This window comes from Alternaria infectoria (genome assembly GCF_024043175.1).
Source record: "Alternaria infectoria strain BMP 0036 chromosome Unknown scaffold_2, whole genome shotgun sequence".
Lineage (NCBI taxonomy): Eukaryota > Fungi > Ascomycota > Dothideomycetes > Pleosporales > Pleosporaceae > Alternaria > Alternaria infectoria.
Genome location: NW_026250691.1, coordinates 1,525,020 through 1,550,235, shown reverse-complemented (window position 1 = coordinate 1,550,235; position 25,216 = coordinate 1,525,020). Strand labels below are relative to the sequence as shown.

The following is a 25,216-nucleotide window of genomic DNA, read 5'->3' as shown; positions in this document are numbered from 1 at the left end:
CAGCTACCAGTGATTTGTCGTTTTTCGGACAAAGCATGAGAGCACGCTCGCCATGTTTTCAGACGCTCGGTTGACTCACAATCAGTTTTACTTAACATATAATCTGCGCAGTTCATTAATCATCTGCGAAGTGTCTAGATCAACTCTAGTGATCGATCCGACATGTCACTTAATGCATCCTCATCCCTCGCAGACGACTCGACGAAAGCGCCACTGTACGAGATACGACCAGTTGCAGGGAAAGGAAGAGGCATTGTAGCTTGCTCTAACATACCGAAGGGAACACGAATCCTGTGTGAGAAGCCACTTCTCACATTGGCTAGCAAGATTGATAGCCTCGATGATAACATCATGAGGAAAGTTCAAGCTCTCTCCAAGGATCAACAACGCCAGTATCTTAGTCTCTACAACACCCACACAAACGGCAATACTTTCACCGGTATCTTTCAGACAAATGCTCTGCCATGTGAGTCGACACCACCGACCGTCGGCATTTTCCCGACTATCTGCCTAATCAACCACTCTTGTGTACCCAATTCACAGCATAGCTGGAACAGCATGAAGAATAGCCAGATGATACATGCAGTTAGCGACATTGAACAGGGAGAGGAGGTTACGATTTGCTACGGCGAGCAAGGGGCTTTCGATGCGCGACGTGATTATCTAACCAAATCGTTCGGTTTCGAGTGCGACTGCAGTGTCTGCTCGCTTCCAACACCGGAGAGGCAAGAGAGTGATGCTCGCCGCATTCGCATCGAGCAACTTGACAAGGTCATGGGTAATATGGAACGCGCCGTATCCAAACCAGGTATTACAATCTCCACCGACCCCATTCTGAGGCACCTTTCGCTAAGTCGTGATAGTAAGCACAACCTTTCAGATCGAAACCAGACACGAGAATGAGTTTCCGCACACCTTCTATGACGTCCGCTAACTTTTGCTCGTGTGCTTTAGGATGAAGTTTTAGCGCACTGCCGACACATGGTACGTCTCCTGAATGAAGAATTCAGAGGTTGCGCCACTACCATGGAGTCGAGACTATATTTCGACGCCTTCCAGGTCGCCATTATGCATGGTGATCAAGCTCGTGCCAGCGTCTTCGCGGGAAGAGGTTACGACGTCCGGCTCGTTTGCGATGGAGAGGATAGTTTGACAACACAGACGATGAAGAATTTCCAAGTCGACCCACATACACATCACCTCTTTGGATATTCTTCTCTAATGTGGAAAACGAGCCAAGGTGATATTCCCGAAGGTCTGGGTGAGACGGAGTTTGAAGACTGGCTCTGGCGATCGCAATCAGGTTGATATGCGAACTCGAAGGTGTGAGAAATACCCACGCACGTGTTACAATGTTGAGCTCATGGTGTGGGAGTAAACAGTGGGTTTGAGAGGTAATAGAGCGGCTTGACAACGTGATGAGATCCTGGTTTGCGCTTAGCTGGTGTAGAAAAGGTCACTTACTCACTCACAATGCATTTCTTCTAGACCCCTACCTTTCCCTTACCCTCGCTCAACACACAGCGAGAGCAGTAACGTCCTTGCCAAAGCAATACAAGAGCGTGGTAACCACGAAGGTTTGCTTCCGCGTCGGCGCTCGCAAAAGATATACTTGACTGCTGCAATTAATTTCACTACTGCCGCATCCCATACAATGAGTTCCTCGCTCTACGATGTTCGAAAGATCCCCGGAAAAGGCAGAGGCCTAGTCGCTCGCTCCGACATTCTTGAAGGCACCCGTATCCTCTGCGAGAAACCGCTGCTCATGATACCTAACAACATGTCCAAAGAGCAACTGGAGGCTCGACTCGCACGAGATCTAAAGGCTCTGGACAAGACTCAGCAGCGACAGTTCTTTTCACTCCACAACAGCTACACTGGCAAGTACGTCCTCGGTGGTATCTTCAAAACAAACTCGATGGCTTGCGGCAGCGACTCGTCTGCCATTGCAATCTTTCCCACCATCAGCTTCATCAATCACAGTTGCCTTCCCAATAGTCATTACAACTGGAATGACTCCATGGGGATGCAGACGATCCATGTCACTCGCGATCTCCGCGCTGGAGAAGAGATAAGTATCTGCTACACCGACTCTGGAAGTGCCAGTGTTCGCCAAGCTTACCTGAAGAAGCATTTCGGGTTCGACTGTTCGTGCGCAATCTGCTCGCTCTCAGCTACTCATCGGAATGCCAGCGATGCGCGTCGTGAGGAAATCTCTCGGCTTCAAGACACATTTGCTGAAGCAGATCACGCAATGTCCCAGCCTGAAGAGGCATTCTTCGACCTTCGGAAGATAGTCGAACTCTTGAACAAGGTACGTGATCACGCTGAGTGAGACTGCAAGCCCATACTAATGGATTCCAGGAGTTTAAAGGTGCTGCCAAAGTCCCGGAGGCGGATATCTACTGTTATGCGGTACAGCTTAGTCTCTTCCATAGTGATGAAGCGCGAGCAAGTGTGTTCGCCGAGAGGGCTTACAAGGCGTTGCTCATCTGTGTGGGCGAAGATGGGGAGAATGCACAAGAGATGAAGGCACTGATAGACAACCCAGCCTCTGACGCAGACTTTGGATCGTTGTCGAGCAGGTGGAGATCTAACAAGTACGATGCTCCAAGAGGTAGAGATTTTGGCAAGAGTCACTTCGAGGATTGGCTTTGGCATTCCGTGGAGAGGATGGAGAAGGCGGACCTTAGCGATGATTAGTTCATGAACTGTCGGCGGGGGAGGACCTCGTAGCCAGTTCGGAGCTGCATCTTTGGGGCGAGTAAATCCGGATGCCTATGCGAATCAGAAATACTTTGTAATGGAGGATGCATCATATTTCCACAACACTGTGATCTTTCTCTGTGCTAAAGGGGATGTTGTACATGCGGCGACGTTGTTGAAAGCTTCGTAAGTAGTGCGCACTGCGCATTCCGACAGTATTTCAGACGAAGACGATGAGAGGTGTTGTGCTTGCTGCTTCCAACGAAGTCAATGATCTGTTGTTCAGGAGTCGAGGACGCGAGAGGTGCGCGGCCTTTCGGGCCGATTTCGGCATAGATCAGCGCGCGAGCTGCACTCCAAGGTGGGCGGCGATGCTTCTGCATCCGCATCCCGCCCCCACCTCTGCACACTAGAGAAGCTCCATGCATGGAGCACCGAAGACCACGCGATGCTCTCTCATGCGATCGTTGTCGCGCGAAGAAGCTAAAGTGCTCGAAAGATGCGCCAATATGCACTTCCTGCGCCCATAGCGGCTCGCACTGCCATTACAGTGGCAAAGTCGCTAGATCACCCTTGACACGGGCATACCTCACGGGTGTAGAGAAGCGACTGCACAGTCTGGAGTCTCTGGTCACGCAGTTGCTACCTGGAGTTGATATTGAAGACTTGTTATCAGCTCCAAATGTGGCTGGCTCTGCACGATCCGTCATCATCCAGTCTCAGACGCCAGAAGTAGCACCAAGCCCCCAGGGCAGCACCCACTCAAGCACACATGAGCCTGCGTTACCTGAAGCTGTACCCAACAATGTCGATGGCTTCAATTGGCAAGAAGAAGACGTCAATGTCGATGGGCTGACTGATGGCATGGCCGCCCTGTCAGTCGAGCCTACTGGTGTAGGTTATTTGGGTCAGTCCCTTCACTCGAAGAGCAAAACGCGTGACTGAAACTATCTAGGCTCGACTTCTGGAGTCGTTTTCCTTCGATGTTTGCTGGATTGGGCCGGCTTTCTGCACCAGTCTGTTCCCCGGACTCAACAGAGTGTGGCGACTCCATCCGCTTCCTTTCGAAACGTATTGGCATCATCGCACATTTCGCATGCAGCTCTCACAACCCAGCTGTCGTCGAGCTTGATTGATGCCTACTTTTCCAACTACCACGTAGTCTATCCATTTGTTCACGAAGCAACATTCCGAGCGCAGTACCATGAAGTCGTCCCGCGGCCCTCGAAGAAGTCGTGGAACATGCTTTCTCATGCGATCATAGCACTTGGTGCGTGGTCTTTGAATAACGACCAAATTGGACTGGAAGACTACCTGTACCGCCGGGCTTTGACCTTGGGTCAGGAAGAGTCTGTGTTTGAAGCTGCTAGCCTGACCTCTGTACAAGCACTCATACTTCTGAGCAACCTTAGTCAGAAGCGCAATAGCCCAAATACAGGATGGAATCTGTTGGGCCTCGGCGTTCGCACCGCGCTGAGTCTAGCCCTCCACAGAGAACTTCCTCACTGGAACATCACCCTGATCGAGCGCGAGACGAGACGTAGAGTATGGTGGGGTCTCTACATCTTCGACAGTGGAGCTTCGACGACATTTGGTCGCGCCATCATGTTGCCTGACCAAGAGACAATGGATGTTCATCCTGTACTGAACATCCACGACGAGGTATGGCCGTCCAGCGAATTTTGTATAGTCCTTGCGAAACTGACCCATGCTAGTCACTTACACCACAAACTACAACGCTACCCACTGAGGTTGACGAACCGACTATATACTCCTCTCTTAGAGTGCAGAGTAGTTTTCACCTACAGACGAACCACATCTCAAACAAACTACTAGCCGAACCCGGGCTCTCTGCGGAGGCCGCGCTCGCTTTGAACGCTTCCATGGATGCGTGGACACATACAGTTCCGACATATTTCCAGCTTTCGCATGCGTCCAGATCGACGGCTCCATGGTATTCATTCGCTCGCTCTCGGCTGTGGTGGAGGTTCTGGAATCTCAAGATCATCATCTTCCGACAGATCTTGTTGCGCCGAGCCATTTCAGAGCGAGGACAAATCCCAGACTTAGCCATGCAGTCAAGCCAAGAGGACTGTAAGCGAATTTGTCTTGAAGCCGCGCATTCTACAGTGGTTTCGATACATCAGTATGCAACACAGGACTTAAACAGACTTGAGGGGTGGTACGCGACGTAAGCATCTAAATTGGACCCTTCATATGAATGTCTAAGCTAATCGGATTACAGGTACTTCCTTTTCCACGCGGCACTAGTTATAACGCTTTGTATCATCAGCTTCCCACGCGCTGAGGAGACTGCAATCTGGTACGACGATGTTCGCTTGGCCCGAACCACCTTCCGCGAACGGCTTGTTGGGGATTCGCTGTCAGCACGCTGCGTGGCCATCCTCGACCAAGTGGTATCTGACGGCGAGTTGAACTCCGGTACACTACAGGATCTGGAGCTGGATAAAGATGCTTTGAGTACATTTCCATGGTCCGTTGAGTCCAATGAGTTATTCAACTCCTTCGATTGGGATTTCACTACGTCCGGGTTCTGACCTCAGGCTGGATCTTAATGGCACGATTCCTCAATTCTCGATGATGACATCCGGCTTTACCATCATGGATCGTATCAAGTCACCGTTTGGAATGTCGTTCTCCTCTGCTCGTGCGATTGCGGCTGACATCGACGTCTCGATGCCAGCAGCGAGGTGACGTTGTGCTAACCTTTCACGAACTGTGTCCACAGGCGCATCGACAAACCATCTACAGAGTGTCAGTACCAACCCGCCAGGCGAAAAATATGACCATGACCAACCTTTCATCACACATCTCTGCAATCTGATCCCATGGGTCTTGTTTCAAAAGTGTGTAGTTGCCCTCAACAATAACAAGTCGAGTACGAGAAGAGATCTTGATAGCGTCTTGCACGGGGTCCTTGACAGCATGGTCGAAGCCGGGTGCAGGAATACAGATGTCGGCTTCGCCATCCTTGGTGACGGGAGCTTCTTTGAGTGTCTTGACAAGTGTCACACATGCCTCCGCATCAAATGTGAACGGCGCCCCACGTCTTTTGAACGCTACTTCGGCATCATCGAAAGTCGACAGGATTTCCCGCGTGTAGTGGAAGCCGTCCTAGTGGTCGTCAGAGATGTGGCATCGCGGGTTGCGGTTGGCTCCTACCATCGGTACAACAGCAACATCTTTGATACCTCGCGCAGCAAGCTCAGAGACGAGCGCATCAGACACCGTTGACTTTCCCGCGCCTGGCACGCCTGCAAGAGCAACAAGCATGCGATGACCGGGATTGGTCGCTTGGCGAGACAGAAGGTTTTCCGTGCGCTTGGCCACATCGAGTATGGCTGCACGCAAGCCGTCCACCTTTGATTCGGCTGGCATCATCGGCGACTCTGGAATAGCAGTCACGAAATCCTTAATGAGATGCGAAAATGTATGAGATGCTCGGGTGAAAAGACTGGCACAAGGTGAGCAGTGTTACAGTACTGCATGCGACGAGCTATGATCTAAAGATCACGTTGGCGTTGTGGAGTTCGTCGGACGACAGCTGTCCGAGCATAAGTCATGTTGGAACCCCAGTTCCCACAACTGAATCAGGCAACTTTACCATGCGGGGATCCCGCATGGCACTTACGACTACCGGCGTAGACGCATGGAGAATCGTGGAGTCGGACGACAGTGCTCCGAAGATGTCGGACCCCAGCTACGATCGTGAAGTTCTCATGCGATCGGCAAAGGTATATAAGCACGCGACACTACCACTACTAGACTGCCTACTCATAGCTGATTCCAACCATCGGAGCCGAAATTGGCATATCCACAAAGAAGACGGCTAGCATGTCTTCAATCCAGGATGTTAACGCCGACGGAGTTGCGCCAAAGATTGGTGTCTACAAGGAGCTGAGACAAAACCCATACCTCCTTGGCCTGTCCGCTGTAAGTCGATACGAGGCCAAACCTACCTCAGTCCCAACTAATATGCATAGTTCGCCTCACTGGGCGGTTTTCTCTTCGGTTATGATCAAGGTGTCGTCTCTGGAGTGTTGACCATGGAGTCTTTCGCGGCATCCTTCCCGAGAATCTCCACAGACAGCTCCTTCAAGGGCTGGTTCGTCTCGACTTTGCTACTCGCCGCTTGGTTCGGTTCTCTCGTCAACGGACCAGTAGCCGATCGCTTCGGTCGCAAAGGGTCTATCATCATAGCTGTCGTCATCTTCACCATCGGCTCTGCGCTTCAAGCTGGCGCGATCAACATTCCGATGGCCTTTGCAGGTATGAGATATCCGGCGAAGTACAACTACAATTCAAACTGACAATATCCACAGGCCGCGCAATCGCTGGTTTTGCTGTTGGCATGTTAACCATGATTGTACCAATGTACATGAGTGAGGTTTCAACCGCCGGCATCAGAGGCACTCTAGTCGTTCTCCAACAGCTTTCCATCACACTCGGTATCCTTGTCTCCTACTGGCTCGAATTTGGCACCCAGTACATTGGAGGCGTACGCTGCGCGCCCGACATCCCGTATACTGGTGGCACTGCAGCAGAGCCTACCTTCGACCCACGAAACGACGTTGGCCCGAACGGCTGCACTGGTCAGAGCGATGCTGCGTGGCGCGTTCCTTTTGCGCTCCAGATCTTCCCCGGTCTTGTTCTCGGTATCGGTATGCTCTTCTTCCCCGAATCACCTCGCTACTACTGTATGCGCGACAACGAAGAGGCTGGTGTGCGAGCCCTCGCCCGAGTCCGTCGCACCTCTCCAGATGATGAGTCCCTGCAAAAGGAGTATCTCTCCATCAAAGCCGAAGTCATGTTTGAGGAGCAATACAACCGCGAGAAGTTCCCTGGCAAATCTGGAGTTTCGCTGTATCTTTCCGGTTACTCAACGCTCTTTTCGACCTGGCCATCTTTCAAGCGTACTGCCATTGGTTGCTGTGTCATGTTCTTCCAACAGTTCATCGGATGTAATGCGATCATCTACTACGCGCCGACAATCTTTGGCCAGCTAGGCCTCAGTGGTAAGACGACTGGTCTGCTTGCAACAGGTGTTTATGGAATAGGTATGTGATCTGCTGTCAGACGCCACGAACTTTGATTACTAACTCGATCCTCTAGTCAACACATTGTCTACTCTTCCTGCGCTCTTCCTCATCGACAAGATTGGCCGCCGCCCTCTCCTCCTCTGCGGTGCCGCCGGTACTTGCATATCCCTCTTGATTGTCGGTGGTGTCATCGGCGGTTACGGATCTACACTCAAAGACCACCCCGCAGCTGGATGGACGGGCATCGCCTTCATCTACATCTACGACGTCAACTTCTCATACTCTTGGGCACCAATCGGCTGGGTCCTACCCTCGGAGATCTACAACATCGGTAACCGCTCAAAGGCCATGTCTCTGACCACCTCATCGACATGGATGTGCAACTTCATCATCGGTCTCGTCACACCCGATATGCTGGAGACTATTGGTTTCGGTACATACATCTTCTTTGCTGCTTTCGCTCTGATCGCATTTGTGTTCACGTGGTTCCTGATACCCGAGACCAGGGGCAAGAGCCTGGAAGAGATGGACGCTGTGTTCGGTGACAGCACTGCACACGAGGAGAAGACGAGGCTGTACAACATTGCGCAGAGTCTGGGACTGGAAGAGGCTGAGGCTGCGGCATTCGATGAGAAGCCCATGAAGGCGCTGCAGACCGAGGTGACGAACGTATAAGAATAGTCTACATAGATGGCGGCAGTACATCAGATATCCGTTAACTATAACAGATGATGTAGACAATCATGACAAATCTTCCCATTCACGACAAAAGACAGAAGCTAAACACCGTGAAGCGTACGTTAACACTAGGTCTCCTTGTTTGCTCAATATTATCCTGACGTAGGCTGCAGGCCTGTTCATTTTCTTCTTTATTGATCTGCTGTCCAATCCCTCATCTATAACTATCGTCCAACTGGTCAAGCGTGGTCATATCATGCTGGTTGAGAATCCTGCATTGACTCGTCTTCATCTTCATCATCATAATAATCACTTTCCTCATACTCGTCATCCCCAAAGTCATCCTCTTCATCCTCAGAGTCGTCTTCAGAATCAGCCATCCATCCCGTCATCCGTACCTTCTTGCGTTCGTTACAAATTTGAGCTCGGCATTCCGGACAGAGATTGGAGTTCGGGGAAGAGCCATTCATCCATTTCTTGATGCAAGCGAAGTGGAGGTAGTGATCACAAGCGCTTATTTTGACACCCAATAGGCCGTGAGGCTCAAGACACACAACGCAGAGCTGGTCTTGAGGGATGTCTAGATCCCATTTTGCATGCTCTAATGGCTGTATGCAAGGTCCGTATGCCTCTAAATAAGCCTTGCCGTAGACGTTGCGTAGGGTGTTCGTGTCGAGGTTGTTTTCATCTTCGGTGTCGTCGGCAGTGTTTTGTCCGTTGTCGCTTTGCGCGCTCTGTGCGTTTTCTGCTGATGACGCTCCAGCCGATGCAGCTACTGGCCCGTGTGGCTTTGCGAACCAAAACGCGTGTATCTCCTCGCTTTCGTAGGAGTCGTTGCCAATAGTTTGCGCCTGAGCCATATTTCGTGGAACGCCTCCGAACTCGCCCTTTCTAATGCCATCTGCTGACAGCGAAGAAGCGGCTTCGGGTATCTCTTTCCATGTTCGGAATTGTAGGCCTCCATCCCTCCACAGCCCTCTTAGCAGAGCCCTCATATTCACAGTCTGCGATTTCGACTGGATCGAGGCCCTGGCAAACTGGTTTATCATTCCTTGGTACATGCGGTCTACAATGGGCTTTTCTATGCTCAAGGCAAAAGCCTCAAGCCACAGATCATCCCAGATATCCCTGAACTTGATTTCTTTCAATGCGACTCTCGTATGGTAAGGGAGCGCCTTGATTTGATCTCCGCGAAGTGATGGAGTTGCTTGAACTATGTCTTTGAAGCGGGCGCGTGCCTGTACAAAGCCGCCGAGATAGGTCGCATACGATGGATAGAAACATGGGTTTCTTTCCCAGATTGCGACTACGTTGAGTGTGATGTCCATTACGATATCGAGCAGGCTTGCTATAGATGCTTCGTCGCAACGGGACCACATGGTGAAAAGACGGAGCGCGGGTTGGATGGCTGTCATAGTTTGGCAGTACTCCTCCTCTCCCCGGTAGTCATGACTATCGTTGTATTTTGGTTGAGGCGTAAGAAGTTGCTGAAGCGCCGTCCTCGCCCCGGCGTAATAAGCAACTCCATCCGGTAGTCGTATCAGTGCGCACTCGACAAGCCACTTGACACCGCGAGTTACGGTCGTATATCCTTCACTTTTGTCCCAAAGTACTTCTCCCGACATCAAGTCCGTCTGATGAATGTACTCATCCATAACGTGCGAATACTGTCCTCGGTAGAAGATACCAGGCAGGACTCGTCTTACGGATTGCCTAGTTTGAAACTGCGGTGCCTCCCGGTCCACGAGTTCCGGTATCGTGGCGCACACATCGTCGTATCGCTGAGGGGTGGGCGTGTACACAAGGCAGTACTCATCGGCTTCGCGTTGACTGAGTATACCTGCGAAGAATCGGAGGACGAGCTGGGATCCGTAGGGAGCGTCTAGGAATCTCTCAATGGCGTTGGACAGTTCAGGAATATAGCGCGGTTCAGGCTCGCGATCATCGAGTTCGCAGTCTCTGTCGACTTCCTGCATCGGCGCGGTCTTGACAGGATCGGATATGAATTTTCGGCGTCCGAGTGCGGCTAGGAAGGAGGGCAGGAGCAAAGACTGTTTTTACTGCCGAAAGCTTGGACGTAGCAAACACTCATCCGACTAACAATGGCAGTGAAAGCTTTTCGATCCTCTTCTCATCACGTAACACCAAGGAAACAAAGCAGTGTATGGCGAACCCCCACAGGAGGCATATGTTTGTACACTAAATGCTAGCAATACAACGCCGCCACCGAAGAAAGTAAGAGCGCACTGATGCGACTAACAGGTACAAGGCTACTTGTGATACACGAGCAAGGAAAACAAAAAAAGCGAGCGCTATGTCAGAGCAATCAAGAGGGGTATTAGAGACAGTAGCGAAGATATAAACCAGCCACCACCAGGGCTCCTATAAAGATACATATTTCGCGCCGCGAGCGAGCGGATGATGCAGGCCGGAAGAAAACAGAGATGTAAAATGGGGGGATGACAAGCAAAGGTATAAAGAAGCGGACAGGAAAGTAGAACCCCAGCCCAAAAAACCAAAGTTCTCCCAAGATTTCGTTCCACATAATGCGTCCCACAATCCCCAGAACGCCGGTTGAGGATAGAGGAAATAAGCCCCTAGGGTATACTGAAAAAGCAAATAATGTAACTCACAACGAACGAGCGTCTAGAATCTCGATCCCGCCCTCAAACTGCCGTTTGCGCTTGTGCTGCGTGCGGTGCTAGCACCACTTCCAGCTCGCTTCATGCGCTTCTCCATAAGCCCGTTGAGCAGACGATCTAGTTCGCCACTCAGGCCCTGCATGGTCTTTGTCTCTTCGGAGAGATAGTCCTTCATTAGTGGATGATCGCGACCAACAGGTACAACGCCCGTAGTGTCGTTGATAACGACGAGCATATCACGGATCTCGCTGCCGTCATCGAGGTAAGCGCGGAGTGAGGCGTCGGACCATGCAGGAAGCATCGTGCTTTCCGATGATACGGGCGGCGACGGTTCGCGATCCTTAGTAGGGATTGGTGCTGGTCGTGAAGGTGGAGGACCGGCCGGTTCAGATGGATGATGCGTGGGTGAGGAAGTGTTGTCAGACCTGAAAGTCGAAATCGTGTTGTTCTCTGGAATGGTTTTCATAGGGCTGTCGTCAGGCGTAGGCGTCGAGATGGGGGAGCTGGTCTCTTGGCTTGAGCTATCGGTAGACAGGCCTGGAGTGTGGTGGGATTCAGACTCTCTCTCTCTGTCGGCAGCACTCTCTTTCTGTGAGGGTTGTGCGTCCGCTGCAGAGACGTGTACTGGAGACTCAGAAAGGCGTCCAGCAGACTCGGACTTCTCAGCCTCGCCTGGCTTATCCTGAGCATCAGGATCGGCGAAAGGATCGCTGCTTTCATCTGAATCGAAATCATCCAACTGCACGCGCTGCTTCGCCTTGGTAACCTTCTCGCGCTTGACCTCTCCTTCTTGTGGTGACTTCATCATGCTACTGAATGGGTTTCTTGAACCTGTAGGCGCGGATGTTGAATCTGGCGACATAGTCTGTTCTTCTACAGAAGGCCTGTCTGCCTGATCCTGTTCGGGCGGAACTAAACGCATGGTCGACGTAGATTGTTGCGCGGCGGACTGATTGTCAGGTCCATCCGACATGGCATCTGGCTCGGCGCTCAACTCAGTCGGACTCTCGGTCTTCAAGATACCCTTCGTCTTTTGCGGTGAATCGTCTCGGTTACGTTGACTTCGATGCACCTTGGGCTTGCTCAACTGTCTCAACGGTGCTGGAGCTGTTGCCTGTTCAGCTGACGGTCGTTCTGCGAGTTCATCCGATGGTTTCGATTGCGGCGAGCTGCGGTCCATTTCTTCCGGCTTCTCGATGTCGCTGTCCACGGAGTCTTGTGCGCCCTTGCCTTTACGATCCTTGCGCTTGAAAAGCCCACTGAGCATGCCAGACTTCTTCTCTTTCTTCTTCTTGTCGTCCTTGACCTTGTCCGCGAACCCATTCTTCTCCAAGCTTTCGAGGCTGGGGCCGCGCTCGCGGGAGCCTGTAGTCGATGTACTGGAGTCGTCGCGAAGCAGGTTGGGAGTGAGGGTGATTTTGCGTGTCTCGGTGTTTTCGTCTTTGAAGAAAGAGTCTGTGTTGCGGAGCGTGCCATTCCGAGAGACTTTGGGGTCCAATGGCCGATCGACCGCATCTTCGCTACCTCTTTCACGGTCCTCGCTTCGTTTGGCAGAGTCCTCGCTTGAGCCTCGTGCTTCACCATCAGTCTGGCCATCCTTCTTCGCGCCGTTAACCTTGAGAGGTTGCACTTCGAGGTTTTCTTCCTGTGCGGAATCGCCATCTTGTGTTGCTGCCTGCTGCTGTTGCATTTGCTTTGGCTCTGGGCCACCAAAAAGCTCACCTTCGCCCTCATCAGATGAGTAGTCGTAGTCCGAGGCTTCGACGTAGGTAGGAGGAGCGAATTGTACGGTCTTAGCATTCCTTCGCCGCATAGCCTTCTTGAGCGGGTTCTTGGATTTCTCAGCAGTGTCACCAAGCATCGTTGCGGAGAGGTCTATATTTCTGTGCTTGTTGAGGCGGGCCAGACGTTCTGTCGGTGTCTCGATGTGTTCGGCGGGCAGGTAACCTGTAGATTGAGTCAGCAAAAGCTTCAAATTGGTGACGGATGCCTACCGATGCTGTTGTCCTTGACTACTCGTACTAGCCACCAGTAGCTGTTACTGTCATCAAGTAACACCATCGTGTCACCTTTCGTTGCATTTGCCTGACCCTCGACGGTCGCGACAAACGTGTGCAGGGCGTAAACAAATTCGAAGTCGATGTCCTCTGTTTCTCGTAAGCATTCGCCTCCCCATCCTGAGTCGATAAATCTGGAGTCATCAGAGAAAGAGACGTCGTTGGATGCATCATCGTTGTCTTGGTCCATGTCCTCGTTCCAGGAGTCGGCGTCGCTGTCGGTGGTCCAAGAGCCCTCCTCGTCTTCAGAGTGACCATCGTCGGGGGAAGGGGTGCTGCTCGTCCCTCGAGGTGGACCTGGGCCGGGTTCTAGGAACGGATCGTCCGGCGTGTCCAGAAGTGCGCGGTTGATCGGTTTCAACATGCTTTTGACCTGCTCCTCGTCCAGTTCGGAGATTAGTGATGCCTGTGAGTCTTCTCTCATCTCAATACGGCGTTCGACGGCCTTGAGTTGTCTCGTCCTCGGGCTCATACCGACCTCGATCCGTATGGTGTCGCTGTCGTCCAGTGCGTTGGTGGCCCTTGTCCAGGAATACTCACCACGATGATGCTCCGCTGACTGATTTTCCGTAGGTATAGGGAATCGAAAAGAAATGGGAATCGATGTAGGTCGACCCCTTGACATAAGAGAAGTGTCGGACGCTGGGACGCTGAGTGGTCTTCGAGCGTTGGCGACAGAAATAGGAAAATGAATGGGCGTGTTCGTAAACGGGGAGGAAGAAGCGACCGTTGAGAGGAACGGCGAAGACTGCGGAGTCGTAAACTCTTGTCTTGCCGACCAGGTCGTGGGGGAACAAGGTAAAGAATACCCACCATCGTCTATCGAGGGCGAACTCGAAATCTTGTCCATCATGTCGTCGTCCATGTCCTCCTCAACGTCGGCGTCCTGCATGTCGCCATCATCACCGTCGTTGGACGTTCCACCATTCAGCCTGACAGCCTGCTCGTCTTGCTGTGAGCCCTTGTTTCCATTGATGACAGTGCGGTCGTCGTCTGAGCCGGGGTCGTCTCGTAGCGTGTTGCCAGCATCGCTCCATGCATCGTGTAGACGCGCCTCCTCTGAGGTGCGCTCCTGCTCTACATGCCGTATCGCAGCCTGCTGGTGAGGTGCTGCTGGGCCAATACCGAGCGGCGCAGGGTGTTGGGGCTGCTGGGAGTGGTCTTGGGCTGTGGGCGATGATTTGTCCTGCAGGTCGATGGTGTCTACGCACTCTAGTTAGCATGCGCACCTCCAATTGCGCACTCTCTATTGTCTCCGTACCTGCTCTGATGATATGCGGTCGCGTCATCCTAGCTCATTCCTCTTTGCGCGTGCAACGTTGGGGGATCTTCGTTCGGAGGAATGGCTAGGTGAGATGAGGCGCAATCGGTGGCTGGGTCGACTCGCGCAGGGTCACCGTAGCGCGACTCCAGTTGCCGTGGAAATACAACAATACAAAGAGCAAAGAATCGTGGACGTGGGTCGATCAGGGCGTTACAGGTGTCGCATGCGTTATCTGAGCGTGTTTCGAGGAAGGAGCGGCTGAGGGTCGGGGGAGCGTGAAGCGGAGTGAGATCCGTTGGGGGACATGCGAGTCTCTGACGCGGCAGCGAGGGCGAGACGGCGGCACAGCGAGACAGCAAGAGGGCGAGGGGATGGCGATGAAAGCGTCGCTGCTGGCAATGAGGGGCACGTCGTGGGCGGTGCAGTGGTGAAAGTAACGTCGTATGGCACGAGAGTGAACTGTTTCGGGGTCGCGCCTTCCCGAAGTTGTGCCCTGTCTAGGTCAACTTGAAACACCTCACTTCTAGTTCCTGCGCTAGCCTGTTCCTGGTCATCCCCATCGCAAAAAGGAGATGCGGCTCGGTCCTTCTATATCACCGCTTTAATGACCGCATCTGCAGCCAACTCCTGTCTGATTGCCCGTCTTGTCCTGAACGCATCATGCGTTCACGGAGTCGTTTCCACATAGGCGACGTTATGTGGGGATCCCGGCTGCAACAACAAGCCGTCCAAACACTAACTTGGAACAATGTCAAACGTCATTGACTTTGGCAGCTTGCGACAGCAGATACGCCATGTCGCACAAACTGTCTCAAATTCACGAGTTCCAGAAACATGTTTGAACGGTACAGGACAAGGTTCTTCCTATCTTGCGAGCGCCAAATGGCTTGGTGGTTCTATGTATCTATTAGAGGCTTGGCAGCGCAGTGTACTTCGTATGGCACTACTACATGCACTATCACGACTAGATGTTTGTTCCACGAATGTCGCGGATGGCGTAGTATGGTGTACACTTTGGAAACGCCTACGTAAGCCAGTGGTAATCAGCATGTTCAAACCTTTCAGCACTATGACGAACATATATATATATATGTTCCGCATTCGCATTCATCAATACTAATCGCTGGAATCATGACCTTCTGCATGGCATGTCGATTGAGACGTACCCAACCATATCACTGGTGCTTAGCACGGCATCTACTCAACTTCACCAAAGTTCCGTATTCGAATTTCGTCGTCCGAAACCTCTTCGAAATACGAAGAGCCCTTCCAGCCACAGACGCGCATGTTGACGAACTTCTCGATGTCTTCGTCGGAAACCTGTTCCTTCCCCGCAAGTTCATCCAGCATCCATTCCAGGACCATCAGGTCCTCTGGATCCAACCACCCCTTGAAACGTGAGAAGCTACTCTTCTCCTCTTCAGGAATGTACTTAAACCAGTCGCCCGTGTTATCTATCAATGCTGGCCCGACTACTACGTATTTGTGATCATCCAATTCTCTGATTATCAACCCATAGCTACCATGCCAAAAAGGGGGGTTTAGATCCTCAGCAAAACACCAATCACCCACTTTCGTGTCGACGTTTGCGCGCACGGTAATTTGTGAGCCCATTCGTATCAAAACAAAGCGTCCGTTCTGTACTTGCTCCATATAGCATGAATGTAGGCTACTCTGCTTTCGGCCGTCGGCATGCTCGGAAACTCGATTGCGTTCGATGATCTGTATGCCCCTCCATTTCCTGTGAACTTTGGCAATATCGGAGTCATGATTGTCTTGTAGTCCAAGGTCCGTTTGGGGAGCCGCGCTCGAACGTAACGCAATGGCGTCGCGAAAAGATGCGAGTTCCAAAGTAACATCGAAGAGTTTTAACAACAGAGAACACTGATATGTAAGGAGTAGATAGATTTCATCATGAGCCCAAAGGCTGAGAACGTGTTTAGCAACTTCGAAGTTATCCTTGGTGTAATCCGGGGCTGGTCCCTGTCCATCTGGCCACTTTACAAGTGACAGAATACCGTATAGGTTGTCTCGAACGTCCACGCAATTGAAGCACTGAAGCATTTGCAAAACGTCCCCCAGAGTTGGCTTTCGTGCTGATGCACTGAGTCGTAAACAGCCCCGATGCGGCACTGTACTAGAAAAACCCTGCCATGGCGATTGCCAGGAATTCTTCGAGGGTCTGTCATCCAGAATACACCTCTGCAAAACCCATCTCTGGTACTTTCTTTTTGACCACAATCCACTCGCATCGTGACGTCTGATCCAGTATTCAATCAGCGAATCCAATGCTCGGAAATGCTCGCCTGGCAGCACGTCCACCCCACAACAATAGGACACTCTAGTGGCTAGATGCAGCTCTTGTAAGACCCAGACGCGTGTGAAATAAGGCCTCTTCATGAATGCTATGAACGCTTCGCTCGTTCTCAATCGGTATGATGTACGCATAGTAAAGAGACACTGCAGTTGTCGTCGCACATGCCTGGACATTGGATTGTACCAGGGGTGACCCGTGCCGATCGTATTATACCCCACGAGCGATCGGCCCCATAGGTAAGCTTTCTCGAGAAAAAGTCGCTGCGAATCTATAGTTGCCATTAAGTATTCGCTGTCATCCGTATGTGGTCCAACACAAGCAAAAACGTGCTTCGCTCCCGAATAAATCTTGCCCATGATGCCGACTTGGTGATTCCTCTCCTGTATGCTCATCTGGGCAATACAAATAGCATCGACCCAGTAATAACGACTAGCCTTCGTAGCAAAAGCTTGTTGAAGTACGTATTCACAATTCCGCCGTACAACCAAAGGCTTGCCGTTGACAGTAATTTCGGACGTATCAGCTGGGTCGCCCCAGGTATACGATATCGCGTAGTAGGACGGCGCATCGTCAATCGGCCATGAGGAGATCTCGCATTCTACATGTTGACCAAAGTCGCCGCGCAGGATGTATAGTAGGCGGAAGTGGGTCGTAGAGTCGGGAAGTGGGTCGTGCTCGAACGCGGAGGATGGAGTTTCGTTGGTCATGCTCGCGCGTAGTAGGGAAGCTGCAAAGCTTCGGGGAAGGTGCGCGACATGCGCAACTTTGTGGTACGGAATAGCGCTCGATGAAGATCTTCTGAATTCTTGGTCCTGGTCTATTGTAAAGATGGGATGGACGGACAACCGTCGGAAGGCTGAGATGCTGCCTGCCCATCAACTCAATCAGGCTGAGCTGATCCTCAGTCGCAGTCAGCCATGCGGAGGCTGTGCGGCAGCGTCTCGCGTCTCGCATCCTCAACCTCCGACATCATATTGTACCTTCAGCACGTCTCCCATCGCGAACTAGGCAATACAACAAGCATTCGTTCTGGTCGACACATCCACCACGGCCTCTCGTTTCGACTGCGCTAAATCGTCCGATGCAGCTTCGATACTTAGGCAGGGTCGGAATCGAGTGCGGATCACAGATTCGCCGTCGTCCAGAGTTACTCAAGGATTTTGGGATTTCCTTCACACAAGAAAATATGCTTGCGACAAAAGTAACGGTCAATTTCATGATATCTCCATTCATCGATGGAGAAGAGTTGCTAGACGCTGAGAAGTGTAGACCCGCCGAGGAAGGAAGGCTGTCGCGATGGGAGTTCCGACCTTGCACTTGCAGGGCTTGTGCCACAAGTACGAGGTGCCGACGAGCTCCATTCTATCGTTACCGACGTGAACGACGCTGCTATCGCGTGAGATCAATCGCACGCATCAGATCCAAAGCGTTAAAAAGACAATGACGGTGCGCAGCTCAACTTCGTGCATTAAGAAAGAATGCGTGGTCTGTACGATCACACCTGAACAAGCGGATCCTGCGGAGATTTGTTCTCGCGGATATTCTTCGGCTTATGGACTCCGTATCGGTATTACGCAGCGATGGCACCTTCGCACTAGCTTTCCTCGACACTCCTTTGAGATCAGTCAAATCCTGTAGAGAGCATCTTCGTTGTTTCATTCTCTGCGTACTTCACGCACGTCATAAATCCGCTCAAAACTCCCTTGCAATTCCCATCCAGCCCTATCCGTACTAAAAAGCCCACGTTTGTGGATCTCTCCGGGCCGATGGGCGAGAGCTAGTCCTCGTACAGCCCTTGCGTGCCCCTTTCCGGACAGTGCACATCGGCCCGTGAGCCTCATCTAGCGTTGAAGTCTTCCAGAAGACCACTTTTGTTAATTTTAGAACACGACCGTCATCTTCGGTCTTCAGGCTCGAATGTCAATGGACAGAACCGTTGAAACGTCTTGCGGGTATCCTTGTAAATACGATGTTCAGGCTGTATTAACGAGTAGCGCGAGCGCAGGTACTCATATATACCTCCGTCATGCCGCCTAGTATTTCCTCCTTCAAATCAAGAGCGCCTCATCTCTGGACACTCACGACCCCGTCTCATCCGAACACCATCTTTCACCATGGTGGCCCAAATGAAGAAGCTCCTGGCCGTCGCCACCACCGTCTCGGCATCCGTTCTTGAGTTGCCCGTCGTCATCGACAACAGCTATGCCAGCGTCAAATTCGAAATTGGAACACCCCCGAAGGAACACCGGTTGTTGTTCGACACCGGGTCATCAACGCTGTTCGTCGTCAACACCGACTGCACTGAGGAATCTTGCCCTGATGGCAGGGTCACGTCATACGTTCGAGAGAAATACAATGCATCTGCTTCATCAACATCTGTCGACCTCAACATCCCCGCGGCGATTCCATACCTCGGCGGCGACGTTGCCGGCGATACTATCCAGGACGTTTTCAGCACTCTAGACGGTAGCGTGGAATGGAACCAGACTTTCCTGTCTGCCAACCAGAGCAGCTGGCGTTTCATCACTGCTGATGGCTTCCTGGGCCTGGGTTTCTCCTCGATCGCGGAAAAGAACACGTCGACCCTGGTCGAGACATTGTTGTGGGACGGAAATCTGGACGCACCCCGTTTCAGTCTATTCTATGGAACGAACTTTGAGGATGCGGGTAACGGTACGCAAGACGGTGTGCTAACCGTCGGCGGCAGCCATGAGGACAAGTACGTAGATGGTGAGGTGGTCTCCACGCCCTTGAGGAAAGAGGATCCATACCAGCTCTGGCGTGCGCCACTGAGGAGCGTCAACGTCCTCGTTGCGGAGAACGTATCGGAAACAAACGCAACCATTGAGATTCACAACGGCCACCTTCCCACCACTCCCGTGTCGAACGGTGGTGAACCAGATGCCAACGTAACATGGTCAATATACCAAGGTGGAGCGGTTTTCGATACTGGATCTGGACGTGTCTCCTTTCCGAGCGACATCATCGACGCCATGTACTTCAACCTCGGCTGGAATTACACCAAGCTCACCAACCACGGCGAAGAGATCATGGAGTGTAAACACCTGAACGCTTCATGGGCCATTACTGTGACACTTGGCGAGGGCGCCCGGGAGGACGATGTCTCCTTCACCCTTCGGGGCGACGAGTTTCTCTTGCCGGGCCACCAATGCATGCCGCCTTTTGACAGCAGCGAGAGCGAAGGTTTCGCGTTGATCGGCGCTCCGTTCCTGCGAAGACATTACTCCGTCTTCGACTTTGGTGCTGACAAGGTCGAGGACTATCAGCCCACCATTGGTTTCGGAAGGTTGAAGAAGGAGTACGATTTCATGTACTTGTGATCACGGGTCATGCAACTTTGTTCTGTTCTTTGTAAATATACGTAGTTTGCTGCACCATGGAATCCAGATGCGCTCGCGCATCAACATATATCAAGATGTGCCAGCTTTCCTGTCTACTTCCTTTATCTCCAGATGGGGTCGCCCAGTACCTCTCGCAACTCGCATGTGCAACGTGAGAACTTTTGAATCGGGTTTGATCTTTTCAATCTTTTGCATTCTCGCGTCGCCCATTGTGTCGAAGTAGCGGAGCTCTTCAAGGTTGTCCCGGTAATGCTTATGGAACTTCTTCTGTATGTTGGTCCACTGGTCTCCGACTACTGCCGTAGCTGACCAATGACCATTCCTGAAGAAGAACACGAATGCGAATATGGGATACGCATCCTTCTTGAACTCCATGTAGCCTATGATGGCGCCTGTATGTGTCGCGTGTAGCCATTTTGCAGTAGGATCCCATATACCGCGAGGTTCGACTCGACTGACATGCACACTGGCGGGCTTCTCTACCCGCATGACTTTTTCCATGATTGTCGAAGCTTGCGGACCTGTCAACGACTTGACCGCAGTAAACTCAGTGTAGGTCACTTCAGTCTTGACCCTAGGGCACTCTTGAGGCAGCGCGCGAACGAACAGATCCGGCCCAACTCTCCTGAGATAAATTCCAACAGGTCTGCCGACCGCGCCCAGGGAATGTTTCACTGGTAGTATAGCAAGTCCAGTATCGTGGTCCCAGGCGAGTCCCAATTTCAGTCGGATGCCACGGTTTGTCATGTAAAAGTCTCGTGGCTTAACAGCCGGTTCGGGGGTGATTGATCGCATTTGCCGGAAGCAGCTGGGAGACGGGGCGAGGAGTCCCGACAGCTTGTGATACGAGAAGGCATCATTCCAAAGGAAGAGTGAGTCATCGGCAGTTTCGCTGAGTATGTGTTCTTGCAACCGGATGAAAGCCTTTGACCCTTCTCCGTAGAGCATTGCCATGTTGATATCGAATATGCCCATGAGACTGTAGGCAATGTCTTCTTCCCTAGTAGTCTTGCGCGTAGACGCCCACGAGAACCTCTGAGCAACAGGCACTTCGCTTAGCTCCATCTGGTGTCTGAGAATATCGTCCGGAATGCCTGTGATTTCCGTGATCTGCTCCGCTAAGCTCGCCTTGGTACCCCTAAACTCCCAGTTTTGATCGAAGAAGACGACGTTCTTCGGCGCAATGAGCTCTTGGAGCGTCCAGCCACGACGGAACCATTTCGATGACTTGAAAGAGAAGGCGGTGTGATCAATGTCGAACAGATAGGCGAAGCACACTGAGGCTTCTTTATAGTACCTGAACATGGAGTTGATTGCCTCGCTGAGCTCTGCACTACTGGACTTGTTTATGCAGCACGTATCGCACCATGCATACTTGAGTTTGTGTCGGGATGAAGAAGCCATCTTACACGTCTCCACGATCTTCTTGTACCCAGGCTTCGAGAGTGTTGTTTCCGAACGGTCTTGCGGTGGCACTAGCATTTCTTCGTAAGTCACCTCATCTATGGTGCGACCCCACACATGTGATAAGATGGCATATTTCTGATCCGGATCTGCATGATCCCGAACGTGGAGGGCCAGTGTCGTAGTGTCGATAAAGATCATGATTGAGTGTATATGTAGAGTAAGATGCGTTCGAGAATTCAAAGTGCTGATGACTTTCCAAGCATCCTTGGGGGCGGGAGGCGAGTTTATCGGATTTCGACCCCGCCGCAACAGGTGCGGCTGAGGCTACATCTGTCCTCTAGCGTCTCGCGATATGCATCATGCCGTGTATGTCAGCTTATGTCAGCGGCACATATTGTTGATGAAATCTGATTCGTACTCCTTGTCGTGTACATGTTAGTGATCGCAGCAGTGGTGCATGTCTGCAAAGTACGGTGGGAGGCGGGTATCGAAAGCACTAAGCTCAATACAGCTAGCTTGGGTTCTAGTAGCGTTGAGCAAGACCTCGGGAGCCCTGGAGACGCATACATCACAAGTATGCTCTGATACGATGATTGCGTGTCGCTGAGTGTAGTAGGGATCTTTCTTTCCTAGGTAGTTCGGAAAGAGTTACAAGTCGATGCATCAGATCTAACCACTACTCGCAACCTTACCCTCCTTGCCTTCCCAGGCTTGCTTCTTCCCGCCTTTGACGTTCAGCTTATTTCTCTGTTTCTCCCTCTCGTCCATATCGATATTAATGTTGAAGTGCTGGCCTCTGATCTTTTCGTAGAACCTACCCGCAGTAATACCATTCATAGGTTCAAGCCACTTGCCAGTAACTTCAGTCTCGAAGGAATCAGAGTTGATGATGAGAGGTTCGTGGGCGCGAAGAACGAAAACGATCGAGAAGCGGTACTTTTTGTCGTCCGTCGAAGGGGTGTTTGGCGAAGGCTCCGGAGACCCGTAAGCTACCACTCGATGACCACCAGCTGGGTATCTACCATTGGAAAGTCTTTCGAGTTGCCGTCCAGCGAGCATAGTAGCACCTTTGCTCCCAGAATCTTCAACTACTTTCTCGACCTCGAACCAGTTGGCCCCATCCCAAACTTCCAAGCCAGGCACATCACCCACGACCACGCTCAGCAGTCCCAGATCAGCATGGGGTTCAGCTACAACCTTCGCCTCCCACCCCTCATATCTGAACAACCGCAGCATCGTCGCAGTCTTCTCCTTATCGGAAGCTTGCAATGCACCACAAGGCCCAACAAACTGTCTCAGTCCTTCATCTTCGCCATCTGGTAGCCCAAGGGACGTCGAGATTCTACCCAACGTGTTCGAGCAATGCTGTCCAATGAGATCCCAATACCTCTTTGCAGGCCCTCTCAAGACTTCTGGACAGTACTCTAGACTTCGCAAAGTGATGAATTCCTTTTCGCCGGGGATTTTGGACCAGCCTTCTTCAGACTTGAGCTTGTGCTTCCATCGCTGCTTTTCCTTATCGGGCTGGTTGAAGAAAGCTTGACTTGCTGCGAAGAGCTGTTCATATGCGGCCTGCAGAGGGTGAGGCCCAGGCGCTGGGGCTTGAGGCTCGTGATTTGTCGCTTCAGATTGGGATGGTGATGATTCAGGGAAAGTGACGGTTGTCCAGCCGAGAGCTGACAGGGTCTGTTGATGTTCTGGTAGGACTAAGGGTAGTGGCGCGGGCTTTAGTGGTAGGCGCGTCTCTTGCGAGACCTCCCGCGACGGTTGCGCATCGGACTTTTTGTTGCTTGTCCCTTTCTTTGACCGAAATTTGGAGATGATGTTTGAGATGGAGAAGTGATGTTCTGATGACCTTGAGGGTAGTGTGGCGGCCATCTCTTCGAAGAACCAGGATGTGGACACACGAGACGCGAAAGAGGTTTTCTAGGGGAGAGAGTACTTGCAGAAGAATGTGAAAAGGGCAGCGATTATGACCACGGGTATGGCACGGATATATCGAAGTTACGATGTGGAATGGCCAGATGACGTTTCCCTAACCGTACGAGCTAAGCCACAATTACACAGCCCCACCCGCGATCATAAGCTCACGGACTATTGCGAACAAGGCGTCCGGTGAACACAAAACCCGCAGAAGCAAATTTGACAGGAGACATAAGGGTAAACGAGAATTCTAGAGAAGATATAGCGTTCCCTAGATAGAATAGCTCATCACAAGTCTATAGGCTTGGTCTATTCTTGTTCTTCTCCCAGAGCTCCCTCTCCCTCTGTACAAACCAGTCGTGCAGAATGGGCTTGATTTTGACAACGCCTTCGCCTGTCTCGCATCCAAACTCCATTTCCGGCTTCCATGTGCCTCCCTCGGCACTAATCTTCATGCTAGTCATGTTCTCCAACCGACACATTGCAAGACCTATTTGCCCAATGCCTGCAATGAATTTGCCTGTCGCACGACCTCTCTTCGTTTTGCCATCTTCATCTAGCTGTTTGATGTCTGTGCCATGGTCTGGAAGGGCTGCGGATGCGGCAGGTTTCTCAATGTGAATAGGCAAGACGCGCTTCCGCACGATGCCGGTGTGTTTCGTGCGGATGGTAAGCTCCTGGCCAACATAACAGCCTTTCTTGAAGTCTATACCATGCCAGAGATCGATATTGCACTCCATTGGTAACGCGCTTTCTCTTGGTATCTCTTGCGGTCCTTCGGGGATGCCGTTCCTGTAGCGTTGAAGGTGGTATTCCTGGATATCCACTGGCTCCGCCCCCTCTATTATTGTCGCTACGTCGGGACTTACGAGGTAGCGATGCATGTCTGGTGCACGCGGATCGCTTATCGCAGTGACAACATTGTCGGTATTGGCATGCTCAACCTCAGAGCCCCAAGCTGCCCACACACGCATCTGGTTCGGTTCTACCTCCTCGATCTGCACCTTACTCCGTAGCTTGTGTCTTTTCAGATGCTTCCTGAGAGACTCCATCTCGCTCTCATCCACCTCAATATAACATGCCCAATGCTCCTTGCCCTCTAGTAATTTTGGCCACACCCAGACAAAGACATCCCACAACACGCGGCCGCGCGCATCTAGAAAGGCCGCGTAGAAGGGCGACTGACGGCTCGAATCGACATTGTTCGTTATCAGCCCCTGGAGGAACTTGACGGTATCGGGCCCAGAGAGGGAGAGGAGGCGGCGATGTGGGAGCGGTGCACAGCCTGAGCTGGCAGCTTGCGATGAAGAGCTCGTTATCGAGTATTGGCGCCTCTCGGATCGTCCGCGACCATATTCGTTACGCAGTGGTGAGATGATAACTCGATCGCGACAGTACGGAAGTGATATCGGTCGCGTGGGGATTTTGCCATTTGAAGATGACGCGGTGCTGAAGGTTCGGTACGTATCGACGGCCGCCCTGCGTAGAGAGCGCACATTTGTTCGGCAAGCGTCGCATATGTATTTGGGCGTCCGTAGCGGTGCGCTCAGTGAAGAGGTCGCCATGGCAGTTGTGAGGGTGTTTAGTCAGGTGCGTGAGGGCTTGATCAGAGCTCAAGATGCCTCGGCAATTACGGAGTTACGGCTAGAGCGAGATGCGACGAATCGATGTCATCGAACATGCTAGATCTGGGCCTTCAGGCCAAATGTACTACGAAAACGCTGAGAACGCCTAATCTATCAAACAACATGTTGGGGATAACGCTAACGTCATAAAATGTGTTGTTGGCCATCCAACGCC

General features: G+C 51.9%; 10 protein-coding genes across 10 annotated transcripts; 3 read left to right on the top strand and 7 right to left on the bottom strand.

Moving 5' to 3' along the window:
- Positions 1 to 1,654: 1,654 nt before the first annotated feature.
- J4E92_001970 (uncharacterized protein) lies at positions 1,655 to 2,703 on the top strand (the record flags this gene model as incomplete). The annotated part of the gene is made up of 2 exons (XM_051493376.1): positions 1,655 to 2,314; positions 2,365 to 2,703. 2 exons carry the CDS (start codon positions 1,655 to 1,657, stop codon positions 2,701 to 2,703), a joined length of 999 nt encoding a protein of 332 aa, XP_051356607.1.
- A 2,591-nt stretch (positions 2,704 to 5,294) lies between these two features.
- J4E92_001969 (uncharacterized protein) lies at positions 5,295 to 6,105 on the bottom strand (the record flags this gene model as incomplete). The annotated part of the gene is made up of 3 exons (XM_051493375.1): positions 5,295 to 5,472; positions 5,525 to 5,841; positions 5,890 to 6,105. The coding sequence occupies 3 exons, from the start codon at positions 6,103 to 6,105 to the stop codon at positions 5,295 to 5,297; spliced, it is 711 nt and encodes a 236-aa protein (XP_051356606.1).
- Positions 6,106 to 6,561: 456 nt separating this feature from the next.
- Positions 6,562 to 8,441, top strand: J4E92_001968 (uncharacterized protein; the record flags this gene model as incomplete). Its single annotated transcript, XM_051493374.1, has 4 exons — positions 6,562 to 6,660; positions 6,711 to 6,996; positions 7,050 to 7,784; positions 7,840 to 8,441. The coding sequence occupies 4 exons, from the start codon at positions 6,562 to 6,564 to the stop codon at positions 8,439 to 8,441; spliced, it is 1,722 nt and encodes a 573-aa protein (XP_051356605.1).
- A 257-nt stretch (positions 8,442 to 8,698) lies between these two features.
- J4E92_001967 (uncharacterized protein) lies at positions 8,699 to 10,420 on the bottom strand (the record flags this gene model as incomplete). The annotated part of the gene is made up of 1 exon (XM_051493373.1): positions 8,699 to 10,420. One exon carries the CDS (start codon positions 10,418 to 10,420, stop codon positions 8,699 to 8,701), a length of 1,722 nt encoding a protein of 573 aa, XP_051356604.1.
- Positions 10,421 to 11,090: 670 nt separating this feature from the next.
- On the bottom strand, positions 11,091 to 14,432 carry J4E92_001966 (uncharacterized protein; the record flags this gene model as incomplete). The annotated part of the gene is made up of 5 exons (XM_051493372.1): positions 11,091 to 13,033; positions 13,081 to 13,640; positions 13,684 to 13,906; positions 13,957 to 14,346; positions 14,405 to 14,432. 5 exons carry the CDS (start codon positions 14,430 to 14,432, stop codon positions 11,091 to 11,093), a joined length of 3,144 nt encoding a protein of 1,047 aa, XP_051356603.1.
- A 1,172-nt stretch (positions 14,433 to 15,604) lies between these two features.
- Positions 15,605 to 15,924, bottom strand: J4E92_001965 (uncharacterized protein; the record flags this gene model as incomplete). Its single annotated transcript, XM_051493371.1, has 2 exons — positions 15,605 to 15,861; positions 15,921 to 15,924. 2 exons carry the CDS (start codon positions 15,922 to 15,924, stop codon positions 15,605 to 15,607), a joined length of 261 nt encoding a protein of 86 aa, XP_051356602.1.
- A 2,914-nt stretch (positions 15,925 to 18,838) lies between these two features.
- On the top strand, positions 18,839 to 20,065 carry J4E92_001964 (uncharacterized protein; the record flags this gene model as incomplete). Its single annotated transcript, XM_051493370.1, has 1 exon — positions 18,839 to 20,065. The coding sequence occupies one exon, from the start codon at positions 18,839 to 18,841 to the stop codon at positions 20,063 to 20,065; it is 1,227 nt and encodes a 408-aa protein (XP_051356601.1).
- Positions 20,066 to 20,155: 90 nt separating this feature from the next.
- Positions 20,156 to 21,568, bottom strand: J4E92_001963 (uncharacterized protein; the record flags this gene model as incomplete). The annotated part of the gene is made up of 1 exon (XM_051493369.1): positions 20,156 to 21,568. The coding sequence occupies one exon, from the start codon at positions 21,566 to 21,568 to the stop codon at positions 20,156 to 20,158; it is 1,413 nt and encodes a 470-aa protein (XP_051356600.1).
- A 594-nt stretch (positions 21,569 to 22,162) lies between these two features.
- On the bottom strand, positions 22,163 to 23,371 carry J4E92_001962 (uncharacterized protein; the record flags this gene model as incomplete). Its single annotated transcript, XM_051493368.1, has 1 exon — positions 22,163 to 23,371. The coding sequence occupies one exon, from the start codon at positions 23,369 to 23,371 to the stop codon at positions 22,163 to 22,165; it is 1,209 nt and encodes a 402-aa protein (XP_051356599.1).
- A 341-nt stretch (positions 23,372 to 23,712) lies between these two features.
- J4E92_001961 (uncharacterized protein) lies at positions 23,713 to 24,981 on the bottom strand (the record flags this gene model as incomplete). Its single annotated transcript, XM_051493367.1, has 1 exon — positions 23,713 to 24,981. One exon carries the CDS (start codon positions 24,979 to 24,981, stop codon positions 23,713 to 23,715), a length of 1,269 nt encoding a protein of 422 aa, XP_051356598.1.
- Positions 24,982 to 25,216: the final 235 nt, after the last annotated feature.